General features: G+C 42.7%; 2 protein-coding genes across 2 annotated transcripts in view; one reads left to right on the plus strand and one right to left on the minus strand.

Annotated features, from left to right (window-relative positions):
• Positions 1-300: 300 nt before the first annotated feature.
• On the plus strand, positions 301-14,793 carry FEM1B (fem-1 homolog B). The gene is made up of 2 exons (XM_046008802.1): positions 301-561; positions 8,558-14,793. The coding sequence occupies exons 1-2, from the start codon at positions 314-316 to the stop codon at positions 10,191-10,193; spliced, it is 1,884 nt and encodes a 627-aa protein (XP_045864758.1). The 5' UTR covers positions 301-313; the 3' UTR covers positions 10,194-14,793.
• A 7,398-nt stretch (positions 14,794-22,191) lies between these two features.
• The window catches only part of ITGA11 (integrin subunit alpha 11), a 110,043-nt gene continuing 106,168 nt past the window's right edge, over positions 22,192-26,066 (minus strand). The window contains exons 29-30 of the mRNA XM_046010344.1: positions 24,232-24,345; positions 22,192-23,522 (exon numbers count right to left, since the gene is read on the minus strand). Coding sequence (XP_045866300.1) covers positions 23,451-23,522; positions 24,232-24,345 — 186 coding nt within the window. The 3' untranslated portion in view covers positions 22,192-23,450. The remainder of the gene's footprint in view (positions 23,523-24,231; positions 24,346-26,066) is intronic.

Here is a 26,066-nt window from a genome sequence, read left to right on the forward strand (position 1 = left end):
GCCTGAGGCCCCGGGCGGCGGCCGCCATGGAGATCACCTCGGTCCAGGGCCGGCGCATGGGGCCTCGGGGGCGGCCCTGACCGCCCTCCTACCTGCCGGGGCAGGGTCGCAGACGTGCCCCCTGCGGCATTCGGCCACCTCTGCGTCTCCGCCCTCCCCGGGCCGCGCTGCTGCCTGGGCGCGGCGGCGGCGACGGCGCCCTGTTGAATGGGCTGTGAGGGCCCAGGTTTGAAGCGCTGGCGAACGCGGCCTCCGGGGGCGCAAGGCAGCAGCAGCGGTGGCGACCAAACGGGTGTTGGAGTTGGCGGCGGCCATGGAGGGCCTGGCTGGCTATGTATACAAGGCGGCCAGCGAGGGCAAGGTGCTGACCCTGGCCGCCTTGCTTCTCAATCGGTCTGAAAGCGACATCCGCTATCTGCTGGGCTATGTCAGCCAGCAGGGAGGGCAGCGCTCCACGCCCCTCATCATCGCAGCCCGCAATGGGCACGCCAAGGTGGTGCGTTTGCTGTTAGAACATTACCGGGTGCAGACTCAGCAGACTGGCACCGTCCGCTTCGACGGGTAGGTACATCCCAAGCCCCCTCCCACGAGCGCGGACCCACCACCTCACTGGTCCTTCCCTCCTTCACTCTCTCTCCATAGAGGTATCACTTCTCTTTTGTGCATCCTCCTGCCGCATGAATGCTCGCTTCGTCTTCCAGTGCTAAGGCTTCATCCCGTAGTCTGCTGCCCATCCTCATCAGCCCCTACCCCTTATTCCCTCTGTGGGTAAATAGCCACACCCTGTGTCTAGATACCTAATGGGTATTCTTCACCAGAGAGTCCGTGTTACGAAGGAGGTGCTCCTTCCCAGGTTTCACCTTTATCGGTATTGGGGTTGTAATCGAGATCAGAAATTAACGCGGTCAGCAGTTAACATCGAAGACCTCTGTTTGATGAGTAATTTGCTCACCCAGCTTCTGCTCCTTCAACTGAGTGGTCCCATCAGACGGGTTGCGGGGGCCTTAATGTCAAAATAAGTCCCTAGAACTCCAACCTCTTTGAGGGATTGTCAGGCAGCCAGACATCCCTAGACCTGATTCTGACACTTGCACATAGCTCGGGGTTGATAGGTTGGTTGGCTGCAAATATGGCCCTGGGCCTGGTATAGGAGATAATGGCATTGTTAATACTTGTTATCTTGTGTATTGTGGGGAAACTTGATGGTTTATGTTATTTGAGGTAGGAAGTTCAAAAATTCATATTGTCGTAGTTAAAATTTGTCTTTTAGGTTTAATTATATATATTGTGTAGGCATGAAAATGTTTAACACAGAACTGTCAGGTTTGACATGTTTTTTTGTTGTGGTGGATTATTATAAAGTGTTCTTCAGTATACAAACTTCATCGATTGCATTTGTTTTTGTTGACTTTTGTGCCAGTACATAAGCTATTCTAGCATTTTCTTCTGTTTGAGGTAGATGTGGTCCAAGCATAAAGATATGTATCTTGAGTTTTGGTGATTGAAAACTGCTTGGTTACAAACCTCATTGGAAAAGCACTTCTTGAAAATAACTAGCGCATTGTTGAATTTTGGTTCTTTTTTAGGTTTAAATAATAAAACGACGAGAGGAAGGTATTTTTAGATGAGAGGAAAACATTTTAGAGCATTATATTTTAATGAAATGATAGCCCAAGTTGGTGGTTAATCTCCCTTACCACCTCCCTAGATATCAAGGAGATGGTCTTTTTCCTCTTGATTAAAGATGGCAACCTGATTCATGTTTGCTTTCCCTTACTGGCTTCTGTGTCCATTCTGGAACTCTGCATTTCCACAGTCTTTCCTATACCCAGACAAGGAGTGAGACAGAATGACCCCTGAATTTCAGTAGCATTCCACTTGTATAGGCACATGGATTCACTGAGATACGATCTCAATAACAGCTGCTAGAAACATCGCAGCTAAGGAGCTTGCTGAGGCCTTTCTGGATGAGGGGAGGATAGTGGTGGGGAAAAAAAAATAGTTTCCTAAAGCATTGGAAAGGTTTTGCTTATTGCTGTCTTTTTTACCATCAGAGAGAAAGGTTTTTTGAGATGGAATTAAAAGAACCTGAAATTAATGGAAATGATTAGAAATACAGCCTGCGTTCTGCACTGGGCGGTGAAATTAAAGGGTTCAGGAGGCAAACACTTAGTGAACTCCTGCTGTGTGCTGGGCTGTGTGGTAGAGATTGGGTATGCAGAGGTGAGTAACATACTGTTCCCAATGTGGAGGAAGATGTTTTAGTGGGGGAGACAAGAGAAATAGAGATACAAGTGAGTAATTGCAGATACCATACCATTTAGAATTTTAGAAGTCTGTTGGACTAGTGAGGGATATGGGAAGAGGAAGTGCTCAGCTTTGCCTGGGGGAAAGAGGGAAGGCTCCCCCCTTCCCATGCTTGAATTTGGGTCTTAAAGGAAGTGAAGAAGAGGGGCAACAGCTTGGTGAACTTGCAGTGACAAGTGTTTGAGTATGGTTATAGGAAAGGATTCAAGCTGGGGAAATTAAGAAAGAGATTGTGGGAGACTGGAGAGAGGTGGAGGCCAGATTTTGATGATCATTGTATAAAATATCAGGAGTTCCATGGGGGAGACTGCAATTGCAAACGGTTCAGTCATTCACGATTTTGGCTGAGCATCTTTTTCTGTTTATGGATTATTACAATTATGAATTTATTAGCTGCTGTGTAAGAGTAGTGGAGAATTTTATTTATTAAATGCCTGTGATGGGTCTAGCCCTATTACACCTTCTGTGAAGGATACAGAAAAAATGTAAAGTTTCTGCTTTTTTGAAGAGCTTGCCAATTAATTAACAAGGGAGAATTGAAGTTCATGGCCACCTTTATGCCCATTCAAACCACTCTATTACTTTCAGTTTATTCCAGTCATTTTGGCATTTCAGAACTAGATGAAGAGTGTTATGGCAAATGTCATGATTTCACTTTGCACTCATTCCAGATATTGTGAAAATAGCCTGAATGAGGTGTTAACAATATGCCCACTCACCCCTTAGGGGCTGGCTTTTTGAGACGTATTTAGCAAAATCCCCCTTTATTTTTTCATTTTTATTTTTTTTAAATCCCCCTTTAGATTCCATCGGCTCTTCAGAACCATGGCCAGGTGGGGACTAACAGGTTCTCTGTGTGTGCTGATGTAGATTAGTGTTTCCTAGTTTATAGTCACTTGTGTATCATCTTTACAATTTTTTGTCAAATTGTTTCTTATCCTGTTATTTGCCTAATATTTAAAAAAAAGGTTTCACTTAGTTTCATCCTAAGCAACAGTTACCTATATAATTATGGGTTTGATATAGTATGTTTTGTGTGTGAGAGAGAAGAGAGACATAAAATAAATAGCTTTTGTGAAAGTCTATGTTCTGCCTAAAAATTTCTATAATATCTTAAGAAACTCAAGTGGATTCATAACAGATTCTCAGGGAGGAAGGGACTGCCTACCTAGGTCAAGCCCCATGGTGATATTTGAGCCCTTGTTCATATTTTTAAAAGTAATATTTGAGATCATTTTACTTATGGCTCAATATGTGAAGACTAGTATTGACAGACGAGTGGGCAAGAAAAATTACTTGAGTAGAAATGAAAGAACCTTTAGTTGGAGAATGGGAAACTTAAGAATGTTAAAGAAATGGAACAGAACAAAGGCGAGGTGTCCTGTGACCATGGACTGGAGTGCTGGCCTGAGTTCCTAGGGCCTGCCAGCTCTGTACCAGAGTTTGTGGGGGAACCCTTGTCCTAAAAGAAGTTTGCTGACAGGGATGGGAAGGAGAACAGGATCTCTGGGAGTTCTGAGGCTTTTTGTTGAGTTCTCTCTTAAAGTTGGCACTAGTTCTAATACTTTTAATGTTCAGGTAGAGGACAGTCTTGAGGGCCACATCATCATTTGGTTTCATTTAAAAGTCATGCAGTATATATTGCCATGCAGTATATATTTCAAAGAAACTATGTTTGGTCTAATAAACAATTTTGGTTAAAATAAAGTGTTGATCATTTACATTTAATGAATTTTTATTTCCATTTCAAATACTTGATCAGACATTTTTATTTTAAATTGAACCAGGGAATAGTTTCAGCTTAGTTTTGTGATCAGAAATGTTACCTTTTTTTTTTTTTTTTAAGATTTTACTTATTTATTTGACAGAGATAACAAGTAGGCAGAGAGGCAGGCAGAGAGAGAGCGGGGAAGCAGCTCCTTGCTGAGCAGAGCAGGACTCTGGGATCATGACCTGAGCCCAAGGCATAGGCTTAACCCACTGAGCCACCCAGGTGCCTGAAATGTTCTTTTATTGTAAAATGTTTCCATCATCTGATGCATACATTTTGTTTAAAAAGGCGAGTATCAGATTATAGTTTATTTTTATTTATTTTATTATTTTTTAATGTAATCTCTACCCCCCCAACGTGGAACTCAAACTCACGACCCTAAGATCAAGATACACACACACTCCACCTACTGAGCCAGACAGGTGTCCTGCTTTCTTGATTTTTTTGTTTGTTGGTTGGTTTAAAGATTTTACTTATTTAGAGAGAGTGCACAGGAGCTTGTGCCTGTGTGTGTGGGGTAGGGGCAAAGGGAGATGGGGAGACAGAATCACAAGCAGACCCTGCCCTGAGCCTGGAGCTACATGCAGGGCTCAATTTTACCACCCTGAGATGGAGCCCTTCATCAGGCTCTCTGCTCAATGGAGAGCCCTCTCCCTCTGCCCGGCCCCTCCCCCGCTGGTTCTCTCTCACTCTCTTGATCATCTCAAATAAATAAATAAAATCTTAAAAAAAAAAAAGTCAGATTCTTAACTGACTGAACCACCCAGGCACTCCCTGGTTTCTTGATTTTTTTAAAATGAAATACATTATAGAGAGTTTGCATTGCAATTTTGGAGTGAGTCTAGAAAGAACTTTGTTTTATAGTATTTCTCCCTTAGGGACTAAGTACATATTGCATTAATTTTATCATACTTTTGTTTTCTGTTATAAATATGGTTTGTTGTTTTGAGGAAGTCTGCTCATTATTTCAGCTGAAGTCTATGGACAAAGGACTGTCACACATTTTAGGCTTATGATTCCCTTTAATCTGTTTAAAGATTTTGTTTAGATGTAGAAATTCAAAATTTGCTCAGGCTAATGTTTCTGAAGGTCTAGTCTTTTTCTAATACATTCTTCAGTGAATATTTTTATCCTAAACTACTTAAAAATTTTAATTGCCTCAATAAAGATAGATGATTGAAGCTTTCCTGAGGCTTCTGTTACATCACTCTGTGGAAAAATGGAAACCATTAGGCTACACCACAAAAAGTATTAAACTGTTACAAAAACCAAGTGAAATATATATTTATAATTTAATTTTTACTCCTACATCATTAATTCTGGGACATTTGAGGTGAGAAAAATATTTTAATCACTTTTTGCTCTTTTTTTCATCTTTAAAATGGGGATCATGTTCATCTTAAATGGTTATTTACCTTAAATGTTTCCTTAATACATAGAGTACTATGTACTAGAGTACTTTTATGTTTTAATCTCATGTAAACTTTTAGTTATGTATCTGTAAAATCATAATAATAGTGTCGATCTCAGGGTTTTGGGGAGGAGGTTATTATGAGGATTAAATGAGATATATTGCATATTGAGCACTTTGAGTGCTTGGGACATTGAAGATACTTATTAGCTATTTGTGTTCCTTTAAACTGTTATTCTTTAATTGTGTCTCATTTTTGTTTTTAATTGTAACTTTTTATTTTAGGTGTAACATCTAGTAAGGTGCATACATTTTAAGTGTATGATGTGATAAAATTTTAATATGTTTAGCCATGTAAACACCTTCTAGACCAATATCCAGAAAGTTTTTATCACTCAGTTTCTCTTATTCTCTTCAGTCAGTTCCTCTCCTTTCCCTTCCCAGAAGTAATGATTATTCTGACTTCTATCACCATAGATTAGATTTGCCTATGTTTGAACTTCTATAAAGGGAATCATACAATATGCTCTTTTCTTTCTGGCTTTTTTTTTTTTTTTTTTTTGCTTAACACATTGTGAGATTCATCTGTGCAGTTGCGTATATCAGTAGTTTTTTTTTTTATGCTTTGTGGCATTCATTGTATGAATAAGCGGCAACTTATTTATCCTGTACGCAGTTATTTAGTTGTTTCCAGTGTTTGACTGTTACGGGGGAAAAGCTGCTTTTTTATGTGTACGTCTTCATTGGGTGAAGTGTTTGCGTTCACTTCTTGTCAGTATATGCTGGAGAGTGGAATTGCTGGGTCATGGGGTTGGTGTATATTTAACTTTAATAATTACTGCTAAACAGTTTTCCCGAAAGTGGTTCAAACAAATTACATTCCTACCAGCAGTGAGAGTTTGAGTTGCTTCACATCCTGGCCAGCACTTAGTATTGTCATGTCAGTCTTACTAATTTTAGTTATTCTAGTGCTTGTGTATTGGCAACTCACGATTTTAATTTGCATTTCCCTTTCCAGTAGTTATCTTGAACATCTTTTCTTATGTTTATGGTCACTTGAATATCTTTTGTGAAATACATTTGTTTATTAGTCTTTTTTGCCCATTTTTTTTAGTTGGGTTGTTTGCCTTTTTCTTACTGATTTGTCAAATACATTCAGTGTAAATGTCTTCTCCCAGTGAGTGGATTGCATATTTACTTCCTTCTTAGTGTCTTGATGAATTGAAGCTCTTAATTTTAACGAAGTCCAGTAAATCATTTTTTTTCTATGATTAGTGCTTTTTTTGCATTCCGTTTAAGAAATAGTCATTAACTCCAAGGTCATGAAGATAGTCTACTTCTTTTTTTTTTTTTAGAAACTCTCATGGTTTTGCTTTTCATATAGATCTATGCTACTTCCCTAATTTCTATGCATAGTGTGCAGTTTGATGAAAAATGTCCCTAAATATCCACCCATGTAGCCACAACCCAGATCAAGATTTAGGACATTTCAGATAGCTTTAAGACTCTTCTTGTTAGTCCTTCACCCTCTCCCCTAGGAAACTCCCTTCGTAGGTACTTGTTAGTGAGCAGGCTTTTGTGGTCATTTGGTGCCATTATTTGAAATTGAAGAATTAACTGCTCGATTCTTATAAAGTGGGTCTTTGGTTTTCAGCAGAAACAACAGATAAGTGGTGTTTTGGGAATGTTATTAGTTGGGGTTAAGCTATGATATTTATATTCTACCAGGGGATTATACTCTTTTCACTTGATGGGCGATATAGTTTGACCTGTGTTAGGACATTAGGTTGTATAGTGAGAAGTTCAGCAATGGGGTTTTTGGTATAATGCTTAATAGTGCTAGTAAATACTGTTTTGATTGACCTTTTCCCTTAACACTTGCAAATACACTTATTTTAGTGGTTCAAGTACAGTATACCTAAGTATGTGCGACAGAAGTCTACGTTTTAGGTCTGATGGTGAGTAACAGGATAAACAGTTGAAAAATTGAGGTTGGGGAAAAATGGAAGGTAGAAAGATGGGAAAGATTGGCCTTCTAGCAAGTGTCTAATTCTATTATAAGAACCTAGCACATATCAGACAATAAGTGGTGATTGTGAAGCCACAAAGTGCAGACATGGGCCGAATGTCAGGGAAGAGATCCACTGGTTTTAGGAAAGTGCTGATTGTTTCTTGCTGTTAGCATTTACCCCAGTGGTTTAGTTGAGGAACATACATAAACCCATAATACACACACACATACACATACGTATTTTTAAGACCTTTAAATTGGAGTAGAATGGATGGAGAAAAATGCACTAATTGAAAGCATTTACAAGTTTCATGAAGTGAATGTATTTGTTTACTAAAGTTCCCTTTGTGCTTCCTCCCACTATCTGCTCCCCTTAAAATAAACAGTGTTCTGACTTCAGCACCACAGATAGGTGTATAAATGTAGTAATATAATATGTACTATGTTCAGTTGACTTCTTTTGCTCAGCACCGTGTTTGTGTGATTGTTCTGTATTACATGGAGCGGGGATTTTTTTTGCATTCTTATTGCTGTAGTAGAAGTATATATGATTAGCTTAAATAATCTTAGGGGGCAATTATCTGCTTAAATATTATTTTTCCTAAAGCAGTTTCTAACACAGTGTTACTGTAGGGACTGGGGTAGCTTTCTTACTGACCGGTTGAGAGAAACTGTGGTACCTGGGGGATACTGGGAAGGAGGAACATGTTTTTCCTTAAGAGCCAGTGCATGAACTTGGTGGTAAAGAAGTTATGAACCTCCTTGCATTTCTTCTGAAATGTATTTACTTTTGCTAGTAGAAAGTTTGTGATTTTTTTTTTTTTAATTACATACTTTAGCAGTAACAGTAATAGCTAAGGTTTGTTGAGCTTCTGCTAGGTAGAAGTACAGTGCAGAGGGCATTACTTAAGTTACCTGATTTTGTTTTCACCCAAACTAATGCTGTATTCATGTTCCACAGATTGAGGTTTCAGTCAGTGCAAATGAATCCAGTCTTTACACTTATGTTAGGACGTGTGGCCTGTGTTTTCTGACCCTTTGCTCTTTTCATGATTAGGTATGTCATTGATGGTGCCACCGCTCTTTGGTGTGCAGCAGGAGCTGGACATTTTGAAGTTGTTAAACTTCTAGTCAGCCATGGAGCCAACGTGAACCACACCACAGTGACTAACTCGACCCCACTGCGGGCAGCGTGCTTTGATGGCAGACTGGACATTGTGAAATACTTGGTTGAAAATAATGCCAACATCAGCATCGCCAACAAGTATGACAACACCTGCCTGATGATTGCAGCATATAAGGGACACACGGACGTGGTCAGGTACCTTTTAGAACAGCGTGCTGATCCCAATGCTAAAGCACATTGTGGAGCCACAGCACTGCACTTCGCAGCTGAAGCCGGGCACATAGATATCGTGAAGGAGCTGATAAAATGGCGTGCTGCTATAGTAGTGAACGGCCACGGGATGACACCCTTAAAAGTAGCTGCCGAAAGCTGTAAAGCTGATGTCGTCGAACTGTTGCTCTCTCATGCTGATTGTGACCGAAGAAGTCGGATTGAAGCTTTGGAACTCTTGGGTGCCTCCTTTGCAAATGACCGCGAGAACTATGACATCATGAAGACGTACCACTATTTATATTTAGCCATGCTGGAGAGGTTTCAGGATGGTGATAACATTCTGGAGAAAGAGGTTCTCCCACCGATCCACGCTTACGGGAATAGAACTGAATGTAGAAATCCTCAGGAACTGGAATCCATTCGGCAAGACAGAGATGCTCTTCATATGGAAGGCCTTATAGTTCGGGAACGGATTTTAGGTGCTGACAATATTGATGTTTCCCATCCCATCATTTACAGGGGAGCTGTTTATGCGGATAACATGGAATTCGAACAGTGTATCAAGTTGTGGCTGCATGCCCTGCACCTGAGACAGAAAGGGAACAGGAATACCCACAAGGATCTTCTTCGATTTGCTCAAGTGTTTTCACAGATGATACATTTGAATGAAACTGTGAAGGCCCCAGACATAGAATGTGTTTTGAGATGCAGTGTTTTGGAAATAGAACAGAGTATGAACAGAGTAAAAAATATTCCAGATGCCGATGTCCACAATGCTATGGACAATTATGAATGTAATCTCTATACTTTTCTGTATTTAGTGTGCATCTCCACCAAAACACAGTGCAGTGAAGAAGATCAGTGCAAAATTAATAAGCAGATCTACAACCTAATTCACCTTGATCCCAGAACTCGGGAAGGTTTCACCTTGTTGCATCTAGCCGTCAACTCGAATACCCCGGTTGATGATTTCCACACCAATGATGTCTGCAGCTTTCCAAATGCACTTGTCACAAAGCTGTTGCTGGACTGTGGTGCTGAGGTGAATGCTGTAGACAATGAGGGGAACAGTGCCCTCCACATTATCGTTCAGTACAACAGGCCCATCAGTGATTTTTTAACCTTGCACTCTATCATCATTAGCCTGGTTGAAGCTGGCGCTCACACTGACATGACAAATAAACAGAATAAGACTCCGCTAGACAAAAGTACCACTGGGGTATCTGAAATACTACTTAAAACTCAAATGAAGATGAGTCTCAAGTGCCTGGCTGCCCGAGCAGTTCGGGCTAATGACATTAACTACCAAGACCAGATCCCCAGAACTCTTGAAGAGTTTGTTGGATTTCATTAAGTGACTGGATATGTAAAATCGTTTAATGTGGTGCTAAAAAGTAAAGGACTTTAATCACAGACAATAGAATTATGTGTTCGTAAATTCTACTTTTCTTTCCACTACCCTTCCTCCCTACCCATCCTTCCTTAGTTCTGTATTTGGTCTTTCTGCCTCATAACGGTTATTGATTTCAAATACACTTTGAACAAAGCCACATTGTTTAGGTGTAACTATAAGGTATCTGAATATTGGTCACTTAACTTTCTTTTTTCTTTCTTTGTGTCTTTTTCTTATTGAAGTATAATTGAGATATATTAGTTTCAGGTATACAACGTAATGATTCGACATTTGTACTTTTTTTTTTAAGGAATGAGTATAAAATATTTTGTTTATGTTACAAGGGACATTTATGATTTGAAGTTGATAATGTTTTAAAAAACTGCCTACAAAAGTATTTCTGTTAAGCCTGTGTCAGCGTGTTATCCTTGCAGCAGTTTTGAGGATCTCATGAAGAAAAACAACTAAAAAGGACCATTAAGAGTAACGGGATACCTAGGTGTTTTGCACGTGCCAAACTGCTGTAGGTAGTTTTCGCTCTTCCAATATTTATGTGGAGTGATACAACACATTATAACATCAGGAGGATTTCAAAAAATATAGCTGCAGCTTAATCTGAAAGTGTGCTAATTTAATAATAGTTACACATTTATAAATTTAAATCCATTGAAATTGTTGCATTATGCTGAGTGGTATATACAAAGTAGTAATAATCTTAAAGCAATGTTTCAGAGAATATTGATGGACTACTTGCCTTTAGGCTTAAATTCTAAAATTCTTTGAAGTCTGTGTTTTAATGTAATTTCTCTAAACTGCAGCAGTCTGCATTTGACTCAGCTCACAGACATGTAAAAATTATGAATGTTCTGTTTTCTTATGAAACAAATTGTTATAATATAGTTACACATTCTGTTTTTGTCCCTTTCTCCCTTTCCTCCTGTGTGGTCTCTCAAAATTCGGAAACTGCTTTTCCAGAGGGCATTGTTTGTGTGCCCACCCCCATAAGGTGTTTATGATAGATGAAAAGGAACCCAAGATATTTGTGATTTTTTTTTTTCACTTTCTCTACGTTGTCCCTTATAAGTAGTAGGAAGATTGCTAGTGTGTGTAGGAAATTAAATGGTTTCGATGATAAGAATAATTTGCAATGCTCTTTTGAAAGGTGTTTCTGTGAGAGCTGCAAGTTTTTCAACCGCAAAATGTCACGGATTCTGATAGGCTGTGCAGAGGTCTCTGTTTTTTCTGTTCTGTTTAAATGGCAACACTTTAACTGTCAGACTGGAAGTATTCTGTGATTATCTTTTAAGCATCACAGAAATTCAAGTAAAGGGTACACACCTATCGATGTTAAAAATGATAAAGTAAAATTAGCTATATCTGTATTTTTCTCTCTAGTGCCAAATGAATGCCTTAGCTACTCATAGTGCATGGTACTGTAAGTGAAGACCTGCAGCTTTTTTTTTCTTTAATGAAAAGCATTATGATTGTGTAGTACCATCAGCTATAAACTAAAAAAACAAACAACCCTCCCCAACATTTATGGTTTCAGTGGTCATTTTGTGTATGTATATTGTTTTGTGAAGTATAAGAGAAGGATTGCAGTTGGATCAGTAGGAAATACAATGACCAAGCCAAAAGTAGCACCTAGGGCCTTAAATAAAATAGATACCCCATGAAATGAAATAGTTTGAAGGGTGGGAGGAAATGGCAGATGGGAAGCTTAAAAACTTTTCCCCCCAAGAGTGCAAGATACTTTTCCAGCTACTGTAGTTATTCTTCATGTTCTTCTTGCTTCAGCTGGGAATGTTTTTTTTTTTTTTTTTTTTTTTTTTTCAGCTGAGAATGTTTTGATAGTAAATTCTGTCATGGTAATGTATTTTTCTTTTCCTAACCTGAGGTTTTTATAAGGAGGGTTTTTAGGGTGATTTAAAGGGAGGTATTTGAGCCCTAATTTGAAAATTACAGGCCTTGCTCGTTTGGTATGAATCAAGGAAATACTGTACCTTGCTCTTGGCAACTCTCATGGCCTGAAAGAGAAAATGCATAGCCTCAAGGTGAGTGAATCCTGCCTTTTCCACAGCTTAGATCAGACCCTGTGTTTTTCAGACTTCAGGGCCTGCTTTGATAGCCTGAGGAGTGGCTATGATAGTTGGTATTCAGTTGGTTCCATTATTAATGTGTATGATTTTTAAACACCAAAACTTAAAATATCAGATAATGTTGCATGTTTTAAAAACCATTTCATCCCTTTGGCTATCCAGGACCAGCGCTATTTTAGGTATTGCTTATTTATAAAATGAGGATAATGATTATATGTACATATTCAGACATCAAAATTTAATGACAGTGTTTTTGAGAAGGGATGAATGCTGGAGAAAATAGAACTGCTGATTGAAATGCTGACAGAGTTGGAGAAAGAATTTGAAGACCGTGGAATAAACTATGAACTCTGCTAATGGTAACACATTTTTTAACTATAGTATAGTAGTACATTGTGCACTCTATTGCTAAGGATCTAATTTTGTCTTGTAAAATAAGTCCAAGTATGTATTGTGAAACATCTGTATAAAACCATTCTTGAAACAAGTGATCTACATGCCTGTTTTTTATTTGTTTTGGTAGAATTATTTTAAATCTGTTTAGCCAAATCCTTCCCAAGCTTAAGGGTTTTTCTGTTTTGTGTCTGGGTGCGTGTGCGTGTTTTAAGGAAAATAAATCGGTAAGAAAGATAATCTTATCTCTGCTCACTGAGAACTCTAGGCTCCATTTCCAGCCACTTTTGTCATTTCCAGTTTATTATTGGTAGAAATATGCTTTGGATTGTAAGTCTTCGTTGAGGATACTGCAAATTCAGTCAGAACTTCTTTGTCCTGCTCAGTAATTGTCATACAAATTTGGCTGAGCCAGAGGCCCAGGTGAATGACGACCTGGGCAAACCATTTGAGACTTGGGTGGGTTTTACACTTTCAGTGGAGTTGGTGAAATTGAACTCTTGAACTTAGGTAACTGTTTAACTCAAGGAATGGGCAACAAAGCCATCCCCACAATTGATCAAGAAGGGGGAAATCTTTGATGTAAGAACTCTGACACAACAGTTTTTTTTTTCAGTTTACCTAGTGCATGGCTCTAGCAGGCCACAGTCCAACTACCTTAAGATTCTTTGCTGTGGGAACTGAAAACCAACCAACCAAAAAGCAAGCTTTGGTCTGACTTGTTTCTGGGAAGGTGTTTGTTTCATTATACTAATAGTTGACTAATAACTGATAATCATTGAGAAACTTAGCACTGTACGATAGCACTGTTGGAAGTGTGCATTTGGCAAGTGTTTTTAAAAACTTCAAATCCCAAGGGAACAACAGCACCCTGTCACCAGTCTCCACTGCAGTTTGAGGCAGCTACTTTATGGATAAGACCATTTTGGATTATTCACACGGAAGCATTTCTTTTTTGGAATGGGGCGGGGTGAGGCGTGAGTTGCTGGACCTCGGGTTATAGTTTGCTGGGTTTAGAAGCAACCAGTGATTGAACTAGTGAGTCGATGGATAAGAGTATATTAAAGGACTTGTTTTTATGGTAGATTTTCTGTAAAAATCTTAAATGTTTCTTTTTAGGCTAGCCAGATATATCTAGGTACAGATGACTATTCTGTTTTCCTCACTGATTATGCTGTAACATTAAAATGGATTAAAGAAAACAGAACTCTGCCTTTTGCTCTTATGAAAAGTTACTAGTCCGTAAGAAGTTAAGCTGTGTGTTTATTCCTACTCTGAAAATGCACAGCTGTGCTCTGGACACCCTCCCTGGAAGGTAGAAAGCTCCTGTTTATGTATGGCACATCACAGGGCTTTCTCCTACAATTCTGGCAGATTTGCCCAAATCCTCAGATGGGCTGGGCTGTATGTACAGCATCCCCTCTCCCAAATATGGGATCTGACCTAAACAAACTAATAGTGATGATAGGTGTATTAATTTTTAAAACTGTAAAGTAAATGTGGTCTCTAGTCCTAGGTTTGTGGTGTGTTCATTTGTGTTAATGTGCAGGGAAGGGACACCGACTTGATGGTTATGGGGAGCGTTATCTTGATGTGTGTGCAGGGGTGAGTATTGCTAAATTATTAACAGCTTTTCATTTAGGGGTGAGTCATGTGATCAGTGGCCTAATCAGAAAAATGAAGGAGCGAAGATGCAAGCTTTGCCAAGTGATGAAGTAAACAAGGTTTTGTATCTGTTTTTTATCAGGTGTTGTAAAATTTGTGCATGGCTTTTTTTTGTTGTGGCTTATTAGTAATTGGTAGAGGAGAAAAGATGAGGAAAACCCCTCAGCTTTGCTAACCAATCTTTTCAGAGTTACATAGTTGGGGAGTAAAATCCGACTGGCCCTAATATGTTGAAAAGATCCTATCCTCTATAATATTCACCCCATCCTGTAATCCTCTGTGTAGAAAAACAACATTGTTGTATTCTAGTAATTCCCTGTGATTTATAACAAACCAGTGATGTCATTCTATTGTGCACTTTTGTCAAACCATTTACGTGACTTTAATAAACATAGTAAACTTGCTGACTGTGCCAGAGGTCTGTTAGTGATTTATATATTGCATGACATTTTCTATTTGAGTTTGACGTGTAGAATCATTTTTAATTTCGTGGCAATTGATAGTCCTAATAGCCCAGCTAATTTGAAGCTTAACAATATTGCTGTGTAAAAGGAAAAAAAAAATGGTGTTTATGTTCAGTAAATGTTTGAAAAAAAAAAACCAAAAAAACCTGGCTTGAAGTTTGTGTCTTTTTTGTTCAGTGTGTCTTAGTAGAGGTGATCTTTTGTTGAGTGCATTTAAAAAAGAGTTGTCAAAGTTATATGTGCCTGGGGAAGAAATTCAGCTAGTAAGGAAAATTCAGATAGTAAAAAGCAAAAAACTCCAGTGCCCTCTCCATCTCTACCTGCCTCCCATTTAGACTCTTAAGAGGGCAGTCACTGTTTACTAGATTTTTAGAATAGCTTCCCAGAATTTTTCTGAGCAATATATATATTTTTCTCCTCTTCATTTATTAAAAATGCACATGGGATTTTTCCTACTCTCTTCTGCATCTTGTGTTTTTCATTTAATATATCTTGGACTTCTTCGTATGGGGATGGTTGTTTCTTTCTCTTTTTTTTTTTTTTTTACTTAAAAAAATCATTTATTTATTTATTTGACAGAGAGACAACAAGAGAAGGAACACAAGCAGGGGGAATGGTAGAGGGAGAAGCAGGCTTCCTGCTGAGCCATGAGCCGGATGGGGGTGCTCAGCCGAAGGCAAACACTTAATGACTGAGCCACCCAGGTGCCCTGGTTTTTTTCTTTAAACATCTTTAAATAGATTTAATTCTGAGTGGGCTTAGCATTTATTTAACCAGACCTTGTTGTGGACTTCTAGGTTTTCATTTTATTGATATTCCAAATAATGCTTCAGTGAACATCCTTATATTCTATATTCCTAGAACAAATTCATTCCTGGAATTTATGGTTTGGTGGTTGAGTATTTAAAATTTTGATAGAAGTCATTAAATTTGCCTTCCATCTACCTACGCTATTATTGACATCAGATTTTACCTAATCACATAGTTTTTGCCAAGGTGCTTAATGAAAAACAGCATTTCATGGTTTTGATTAGTGTTCTTTTATTATGAATGAGGTTGACACATTTAAAAAAAAAGATTTTATTTATTAGAGTGAGCGTAAGCTGCTGGTACAAGAGCGGAGGAGGCCCAGGAGAAGCAGGCTCCCTGCTGGGAGCCTGATGTGGGCTGGGACTGGGACCCTGGGATCGCAGCCTGAGCCCAAGACAGATGCCCAACTGACTGAGCCACCCAGGTGCCCAACAGTTTCATATATTTACTGACACATTTGTATTTCTTTTGCTTGCTTTTGATTTGTGGTCTTTTTCTTACTGGTTAGAAATTCTTTGGAAGTTTAAGGAAATTTTCTCTGTCATAGTCATAGCTTATAGTTTATTTTTTGACTTTGAATATAGTAGTTTTATATTAGAAGTTTACATTTTTATGTAGCCAAATTTATCATAATTTCTAAAAATGGAGTCAGTTTTGTATCTTGCTTGTCTCCACCCCAAAATCATAAATCTTTTTTGCCATTGTTTTCTTCTAATGCTTTTATGGCTTCTCCCATGTCTCTTCTCCCTTGTTTTTTCCCTCTTCCTCCTCTTCTTCTTTGGCTTAAATTTTTATCTATCTGGAATTTATTTCATTTTTTTATCTTTTTGGAATTTATTTTCATGTAAGGATCCAGCTAGCCAAAGACTTCCTTAATTCTTTTCCACTGAGTTCAGTCAGAAACCAGATTTCCATAGTGTAAGTGAATGTTTTTCTGTTTTGGTTTTTGTTTTGTTTTGTTTTGTTTTGTTTTTTGTTTTCTGTTCTGTTGATCTGGCTGAGTGATGGAGCTCTGGGGATTATTGCCAAGGCTCTATAACTTACTAGCTCTGTGGCCTTGGGCAAGTTACTTTTCTATCCAAGCTTCAGTTTCTGTAAATTGGGACGGTAATACTTAACTTGGACTGTGATGAGCAAATGAGAGAATCAAGATACTTACTTAAAGTGCCTGACACATAGCAGTGAGATGCTTGCTAAATGTTAAGTATTAATGCTAGTGGGGCTAATATGTCTTCATTTGCCTTCTTCGGCGGAGGGGATATAATTATTTTATTAGCGTGTGGTTTTTTTTTTTCCAGAAGAATTTTGGTGTCCTGTTATGTTGAAAGATGATTTTGTTCATCATTGAGTTTAATAGATTAAGTTAGGGAGATTGTCTTTATAAATCTGAGCCTTTTTATCCGAAGGAAAGATAGTCCCATTTAGTGAAGTCTTAGATCTCTTAGAGACTTTTTTCAAGACTTTTTTTTTTAATGAAGTTCTTACAGATATCTTCCTTTTATTATCACATTCTTTGTTTATATTGTGGATAGGAGTTTTTCTTCCATTACATATGCTTCTAAATGTTAATGTTTTTACATAGGCATTTTAATGGATTTGCCTTTTCTTGAAAAATGAAATTTTTCAGTTGCTTCTTTTGGATGTCCCAGATACACATCATTTATAAGTAATGATTATTTTGTCTTCCCATTTCAGTATTCATATTCTATATTTCTTTCATTTGCCTAATTAACGTTGGTTAAGGTTACCCCCGGAGTATTAATCATATGGTGGTATTAGAGAACATCTTCCACACATGTTTTCAAATTTAGATTTAGTGTAGCCTCCCCGTCCCTTTATAGATACTCAAGAACACCCTTTAGTGCAAGTGTCTTTACAGCTGAGGTTGTAGACCTGGAAAGAAGTGACTTGTCCATTTAGGGTCACATAAGGATTGAATGTTAGAGCCCAGGATAAACTGCATCTCTACCCAGTGAGCAGTGCTCTTTGACTATCAGACTGTCAGGCTGGTACAAACAAAGCTCCCCTAGCATCTCTGCCAGGTGTGTGCCTGGCTGCAATATCCAGCTGAGCTCTGGAAATCACCCAGACAAATCCCAAACTTTTCTCCCCCCTGTGTTTGAAGTAACATCTGCTCTATTAAAGTAACAGATGACCAGAGGAAAGAAAATACTGGTAGTAATATATTTAATCAGATGCTTGATGTAGAAAATGTCAGTATGAGAATCACATTTCAGGTAGTTCATAAAGACTTGGCATGTTGGCAGGCTTAGACAGAATTTTCTAGTCTGATTTCCCTGTGCTTTGTACATTTGGTGTGCTTGGTCTGTCCTGAGAGCAGAACTGGGGTTGTGTTCCTGCCTCGGACAGAAGCACCATACCACAGATGTGCATACCAAAATAAGAAAGATGATCCCTGCCCTCGATAAGCTTGTCATCTCGCTAGTTGCCTCTATCCGAAACCTGATTTTCTGTTTTTTCATCAGATTTTAACTTTAATTTCCCAAACAAAAGTTTATGATGTTACCTTCAGACTCTGGCTTAGGCCATTTTCTGAAAACATTTCAGAAAATATCTTTGGATTGTTGCTTGTCATTTTTGTACATCGTATCAGGGAGATGAGGACAAAGAATGTACACAACCTATTAGAAAGGATGAATCTGTTAAAGAATGGTGTCCCCTTTTAAGAAAAAAAAATGTTCTGCTCGTATCCTACTTTGAACCTTGGGAGTGGTGTCCCCTTTTTAAAGAACATGTTCTGCTCATACCCTACTTTGAATCTTATGAGTTTGCTAGGTGCATTTTAGCTGTACCTTACTGAAAAGTTTCAGAACCCTAGTGCCTGGCTTCTAACCCTCCTTCCACGCTTAACCAGCAAAACTCCTCCGTCCTTGTTTCAGTTTCTGCTTGGAACATGGTGTCCTACTTTAGTGTGATGTCAAAGCTAATGGAATGGATAGTGACACAGCAGCACTGGCATAGTTTCAATGTGGTCAGTTAAGCTGAACTGCCCTTTGCATGGAGCCTAGCTGATGTTAATACTAACATTAGGATAATTTGGGGGGATTTAAAAAAAAAATAGTAAGAAGTAGTGCAGAATAAAGGGCTGACGTGATATTAACTGGAGGTAAAAAACAGGCCAGTGTGGTGGTGACTGAAAACAGGAGACCACTCATCGCTAATGGCTATATAAGTTAAGCCACCCAAGACGTATCTGGTGGTGGAGAGACCTGGCCACTTTATCGTTTGGGGTGAGGTGTGGTTGGAGTGAGTCATGCTGGAAAAGGAGCATGAGCAAGCTGGCCATTTCTCTTACAGGGTGCAGAGCATCTTGGGTCTTGGAGCCAAGGAGACTGACAGGCTAGTGTCATTCTGGGGGAGCACTGACACTGAGAACTCCTCTGAGTGCTGACGGAGATAGCAACTTGTCTTTTAAAGACCTCTAGGAAAGGCCACTTCCATACCTTCTGTCCAAAGCTCTTCCACATTGATTCTCCCTCTCTGTTGTGTTTGTGTTAGCACATTGCCCCTCCTACCTGATAGCTGTCTTGTTAAAAATACCCCCTTCCGGGGCGCCTGGGTGGCTCAGCGGGTTAAAGCCTCTGCATTCGGCTCAGGTCATGATCCCAGGGTCCTGGGATCAAGCCCTGCATCGGGCTCTCTGCTTGGCTGGGAGCCTGCTTCCTCCTCTCTCTCTCTGCCTGCCTCTCTGCCTACTTGTAATCTCTGTCAAAAAAATAAATCTTAAAAAAAAAAAAAAAAATACCCCCTTCCTTAACAAAAAGGAAAACCCGGAATCTCCATTCTTTGTGCTGGAAGGACACCCCTGGGGGGATTTTGCTGATGACCACTGCCACAGAGATCCAAGGGCAGCTGAGAAAGGCTACACATTTCAAGAAACTGACATGGAAAAGTCTAGACATAAGAGAATATTATGGCTCCAGATTGCTGCTTCTATAAATTGAAGGTGCTTAGAATTACCTCACAGAAATTGGATTTGTGAGGTCTGGAGTGGAATGTACACTGTGGTTCTGATCTGGGCAGCTCTGGGATCCCACTTTGAGATGCTCAACTTGGGATAGATCATGTGTTCTAAGTCACACTATCCTGCCCGCTTATATGCCAACACCATCTAATGCCAGAAAGAAGCCCTGCCCTCACCTGGATTTCTTTCCCGCGCTCAGCTGGCTGTATCTGAGGGATCCAGAACTGATAGCCACTTCCCTGCAGAGCACTGGGTGCTGACGGAGATAGACAGGGCTTGGCTTGAGGCCTCCCTTGACTCCATCCAAGGCCCGCCCCTCAATTTCTGGATCTTTTCTGAGAGCCCCCATCCCACCTGGGGTTTCACCATGTTAGAACAGCAGTGAAACCTCACAGAACATCTCACATGATTCATTTCATAACTCCTATCTTTTTCCTCTACGAGATGGTTAGCCTAGAACTTAGGAAATCCACATAATCCACCAAATTCTAACACCATCATCTGTTGGTATTTGGTTTATAAGAGCCAGACCTTGCCCCTTGTGTTTTTTGCCCATGCGATTGTTTGCTATAGACTTGCTTAAGCAAGTACCACGGATAGCCTGAAAGTCAAATCGGCTTGTTTAGAGTAACGCCTAGTATTACTGGTAACGCTTTTAAGAAGACTGAACCCGTTTTAAGTTGGCTGCACTTCAGGTTAACACTCTGATTTCAACCCTTAGCTCCATCAGAAAAAGTTATTCTTAATTATAGAATAGAGCATTGCTAATAATATCCATCTGTGAACCATGATACGAATTTTCTGTTGATTTGAGGTTGCATTTGGGGTGCTTGCCACTAAATGCCAAAATTGCTTCATCTCTCCTCCAGACAATAGCATATGTGTTCACCTTCTCCAAGAGTCCCCCTGGGGCTCTGGAGACCCAGGAGAACTAAGTGAAATCTGCAGCAGATCCCACTCCGGAGACTTGCTGGAACAAGAAAGTCTTCCCAACTCCAGGCTGGGATCAGGCTAACTTGAACATTAGAACGACAGCATAGTTCTCATTACTCGTAATGGAAGGTCACCTGGATATGTTAACCCCTTACTTATTTTCTAGCCTATAGACACCTGCCTCTTGACCTCGACTCTGCATAGTAGTCACGGGGGAGGGGGGACGACTCTGAAACAAAGATGGTGCCTTGGCCCCTCCCGACCAATTAAATCTGAATCCCTGGGGCGGGCCCTGTGTAGGTATCTTTCTGAGCTCCTGGGCCTGAAGAACACTGCTCTAGCAGGAGCTTTGCTTCCTAGGAAATACATCTTCTCTGTGGCCCCACCAGGCACTCTTTAAGGCCAATCTCAAACATTTATACCCCAGAGCAGATAAATTCCAAAAGGGAGAACTGATAAGAGAAAGAAGGCAGAGATACAAGAGGAGGGCTTGAATTCCTTGAAGTTACACGTTTCTGCCTTTTTTTTTTTTTAAGTTTCTGCCTTTTGATCTCCAGTTCTTGCTGTAGGGCTGGGGTGGGGCACGGACGAACCGTGGAGCCCTGGGGGTAGAGGCTGCCTCTGAAGGCCCCGAGGTTGCCATGTGGTCACTTCTGGGTTGCATCTGACCTGCAGATAACATTGCGTTTGGCCTGCAGTGTGGCTGCACAGAGCAGCTTTTAAAATGCGAATGCCAGTCCCTAAAAGGTTTCACATGAAAGGCATTCTCAGAGTTGACAGTGCTTGACAGAAGACACGGCACTAAGTCCCATGACACACTTGTGTGTGTGGGTGCCTCGGGTTTCCTTTCATCAGGTGCTCCGTTCACAGAAGTAGGACTCCAGGGAAACATGATTGTCAATGCGTCCTTCTGGCTTGGGGTTCACCATCTGAGAAAAAAATATTCCCATAGTTCCATCAGTGCCTTCTCCTTCCGTAAGACCCCCTGAGGCTGGGCTATAATGACTGGCTTGAGTGAGAGCCATCCTGGGGTGAGTCTGGATTTTGCTGTGGAACCTAGGGCTATCTCTTAACTGCTCTGGTTCTGAGTGTCCTACCTATGGGGGAACAAGAGCCAATAATTCTAAGGTTCCACTTCTGGCTTCTTGGGATTCCAGTAGCGTAAGGTTAGAATGGAGACCACTTGGTTTAAGAGCAATCTGTGTGTAAAGATGGAGAAACTCTTAAGTCAGCGTGTCCGGTCAGCACTGAAATGCTAGCCTGGAGAAGTCTAGGAGACCAGGGAGGGAAGGGCTGGAACTAAGGGCTAGAAGCTTGAACTATCCAAACAGGTGAAGATGGGCCTGGTGGTCTTGCGAGGGAGGAAGGGCTGCATCACTGGAGGTGTTCATCGCAGATCAGGCACCCATTTGGTGGGGAGGGTGTAGGGATGTAGGGAGCAAATGGTGGACAGGTCCCTTCTCAACATTTCGAGAGAATGGGAGAGCAGGAGGAGCCCCACATCTGTCTCCTTTCCTTCAGAGAAAAGAGGTTGGTTCCCCAGGACATGCCCTGCCCACAGAATGGGATGACAGCACCTTGGTTGTTTTCAATCACTTTTTTTTTTTTTTTTATTTATTTTAAAAAATATTTACGACAGTAAAGGTCGTACTATGTGACTGGGGGACAGATGCCTTTGATGCATCCCCCTTTCATTTCTACCTCAAAACAAGATTAAGGCATAAATTACTCGCTGGGCACCAGGCGTGCCTGTTGTCCTCAAGGCGCCGTCATTAGTGGTACCACTCGTCCCATGGGCCAGCGGATCAGACATTTGCCACTGAGGCTGCACAGACTCGGGTGTCCCTACACCAGCTTTAACCAGTGCATTCCAGAGAGACCCCACAGCAGTGCGGGCCCTTCTCTCCTGCACGTGGGCGGAAGGGAGGGATGGGAGGCTGTGTGTGTGTGTGTGTGTGTGTGTGTGTGTGTGTGTGTGTGTACACGCGCACGCAGGGTGGCGGGTGACACGGGGAGGGGAGGCTTCACACCGCTGCGCCTGCTGCCGGGCTGCGCATTGGGCCAGGCAGGCTGGAAGACCAAGTGCGGACGCGGGACTCAGGGAGTGCGCGGTGCTCGGGCTCCGGCTGGGTACTAGGAATAAAAGCAGCTGGCGGGGCAGGGGCTGTGGGGGTGTGGAGGGCCCATTTGCCTCCCCATCTCGGGGTGGGTGCCCCATGTTCCGCGTCCCAGCTGCCCGTCCGTCACAGTCTCCGGGACCCAGGGTCCTTCTTCATTCCTGGCCTGCAGCTGTCACCATTGAGCCCAGGGGGCCCCGGTTCATTCAGGGGCAGCTCCAGGGACCTAGCTCCTGTCCGCAGAAGATGAGATCGGGACCTGGAGCCTTGGGCAGTGCAGGGGGGTGGGAGGACAGCACAGAATGCAGATCTGCTGGGCCGGTCCCCCCGACCCCCCGGGGTCCTACTGGGACTGGAGGCCTGGAGTGTGCAGAGTGGGTTTGCATGGCAGTCTTCCTCTCCCAGTTTCTTCTGAAGATGGGACAGACCGGTAGGAATTCCTAGAACCTTAGTGGTAGGGGCGCAAATGCCCCCACAGAGCCTGGCGGAGGCTTTGGTGGGCCATGTGACAGGTCCCTCTAAATTACCAGGGCTCTGTGTTGGAGGTGCCGGGGCCTCCCTGTAGAGCGGTCCCTCCTAAAACTGGCTTGAGTTCCTTTCAGAGGGTGTAGGCTTGGTCTCTCAGGAGATGAGGTCAAGTGCAAAGCGAGCTGGCATCTTCTCCACCCCAGCTCAGCGGGCCCTGGGCCTGGGCCTGCACACTGCCTGGACGGGCGTCCTGGCCCCCATCGACTCGCAGCCTCCTCTGAGACTCACTCCAGCGCTTTGGGGTTGGGGTCCAGGCCAGGCTCTCTCCTGCGCTTGGCACTTTTAAAGAAGCCGAGCTGTGGGCAGCAAAGGTAGAAGAAGTCTCAGGGGTGGGCCGAGTGGACAAGGCCTGTCTCCCCTCCCTGCTTTCCCTTCATTAACCCTCCCAAGGCTCCTTCCCAAATACCCCAGCTAACACTGAGTACCCCCCAACCCCCAATCCAGCAGGACTCCCTTGGTGGGCCACAATGGGCCGCTGAATAGGTGGTGGGGGGGGGTGGGGGCTGCAATGGAGCATGAAGCCTGGGTCAGGAGGCTAGAAGTAGTGCTGTATGACCCTGTTCCAGTCAACACCTCTCTCTGAGCCTCCCTTGCCTCATCTATAATAGGTTCTCCACCCGCTGCTCAAACACAGAGAAGACTTTGGGAAGCTTATGAGCAGCCTGACGCCGCTGGAGAAATTTTGTGGTTCTGTGTGCTTGCTTCTTTTTCTGATAAGAGACCTAGCTTTCATCAAGTTCCTAAAGGGACCCACAGAAGGGTCAGAGTCACAGGCTGCGGGTCCCCTGGTGGCACTAGCCAAGCTGTCTGCTGTGGTGAGAGGGGCAGGCTTCGGTAGCAGGCAAGTTCTGGGGAGGAGGCTGGGTGGGTGGCCAGCTCTCACAGGGAGGAGAATGTAGGGACCGGCACGAGAGCCCAGAGGTTAGAGGCCCTGGCCTGGGCCCCCCACCCCTCGCCCCCCGCCAAGATGCTGCTTCCCCCACCACCTGCCTGCTGGGGCCTTACCTTCCATAGTGCCAGGACCAGCAGGGCCAGCAGCAAGAGGCCCCCCAGGGTGCTGCCCAGGATGATCCAGATGGGGATCTGCGAGTCTTCTTGCTTGGAGATCTCAAACGTGATCTGCAAGGGGAGGAGGGCGCTAGGTCCACAGCATGACTCTTCTGGGGCCCCGGGCTGGGGGGCCAGCCGGTGGGCCATGGGGATAGCTAGCGCCCAGGGGGATCTGCAGGAGGGGTGGGTGGCACCTGGCCGGCAAAGGCCCCAGAGCATGCCGCCCTTGCACAACAGACATGGGAGTTAAGGGACCCAGGTGATCCTGCCTCCTCTTTGAGACACTTTCTGCCTTTGGCCTTGGGCCACTCTCCACTCCCCTTGGGATTCTCCCACCACGTGCGCTACTTTTTCTTATTTTTTCTGCTGCTTCTTCATCGCCTCCCCAGCTTCTAAATTTTGATGTGTCCTGTGGCTCTGTCCTTGGACCTCTGCTTTACCTACAGTCACTTCCTAGTGAGCTCGGGGCTGTCTTCCCCACTTGGCACAGTGGGCCCAGGGCCCTTGGTGCCTTTAGGGAGCCCCGAAACTGTTCTAATTTCTTTTAAAATTAGAAGAAGAAAAAATATAACCTTGCTTAGATTATGTTTGTCTTTATATGGACACTGTCATAAAATAATAATTTAAATTATGTTTTTAAGGAGGAAGGGGCTCCGAAGGCAAAAGGGCTCAAGGCCACGAGAGGGCCTAACTCTCTCCAACGTAGGGCTTTACCATCTCTCCGCTGACCGCTGTCACATTTCAACAAATGGCAGGCGAGTGCCTTTTATGTTCTCTTTCCACCCACGAGGGCTGGGACCTTCGCCTCCCCGCCCCCGGAGCTAGCTCACAGCTTAAGCCAACAGGGCCTTTGGTTCTGGGTTACTGCATTTCTAGAAGAGAAGTGAGGCATCTGGAGAGGCTCAGAGGGATTTCTGGGGGGAGGTGGGAGTGGAAGGAGAAGGAGAATTCACTTAGAAACCATGGATGAGTGTAGAGAGAGGGGTCGTGTGTGTGTGCGTGTGTGTGTGTGTTGGGGGGGTGGGTGTTGGAGGTGCCTGTACAACGCCTCCTCTCTTGGCTGCTTGCAGAATTCTGACATATCTCTTGAGATTCGGTTCAAGTGGACTGTCTCCAGAAAACTTCCCCCAGACATCCCTTGCTCTGACTGCCCCCCCAAGCCCAGCACCTGCGCTCGCCCCCAGATCAGTCATCCCCCTTGTCTGCTTAAGTCATCTCTGTATACCCTGGGGGCCCGAGTCATAGGAGGAACACCCACCAAATGTCAGATGAAGGAACAAACTGCTCCTTCGGTAGGTCCCCCGCTCCTGCTCCCTCTCTGCCTGGCAGCCCCCCACCCGGCTTGCGAGTGGTGTTCATGTGTTTGATTAAGGTCTGGCTTCCTGTCCACGCCTGAGCTGGGTCTCCAGCATCCCCCTGGGGGCGGTCTGGGGGTTCACTTGGCATCTAGTATGAGAACCACGCACAAGGATTGCAGGCCACGGCCGGTGTGGGGATGTGGCCAGTGGAGGGCAGCAGTGTCCCATGTCCCAAGCCCCTCTGCAAAGGACTAGGCTTTTCTTCAAGACCCAAATTCTCATTTTCTTAGGAGAGCACTATATGAAGCCTCACCCCCTTCTGGGGGCCCTGATTCTAGACAGTCTGGCCGGAAACAATCCGGTTTTAGCCAATTCACAGAGTCCCAATACAGAGACATTTCGCCTCCCTTGTTCTTCACGAACTTAGTTCACACCAACTTCTATAAAGCATGTTATGTGCATTTCCTTGTATTTGGGGTGAGGATGGATGGG

This window comes from Meles meles, chromosome 6 (genome assembly GCF_922984935.1).
Source record: "Meles meles chromosome 6, mMelMel3.1 paternal haplotype, whole genome shotgun sequence".
Lineage (NCBI taxonomy): Eukaryota > Metazoa > Chordata > Mammalia > Carnivora > Mustelidae > Meles > Meles meles.

Coding starts and splice junctions, on each gene's coding strand:
- FEM1B (XM_046008802.1), top strand. CDS start 314: ATGGAGGGCCTGGCTGGCTATGTATACAAGGCGGCCAGCGAGGGCAAG. Junction 562..8,557: donor GGCACCGTCCGCTTCGACGG/GTAGGTACATCC, acceptor TTTCATGATTAG/GTATGTCATTGATGGTGCCA.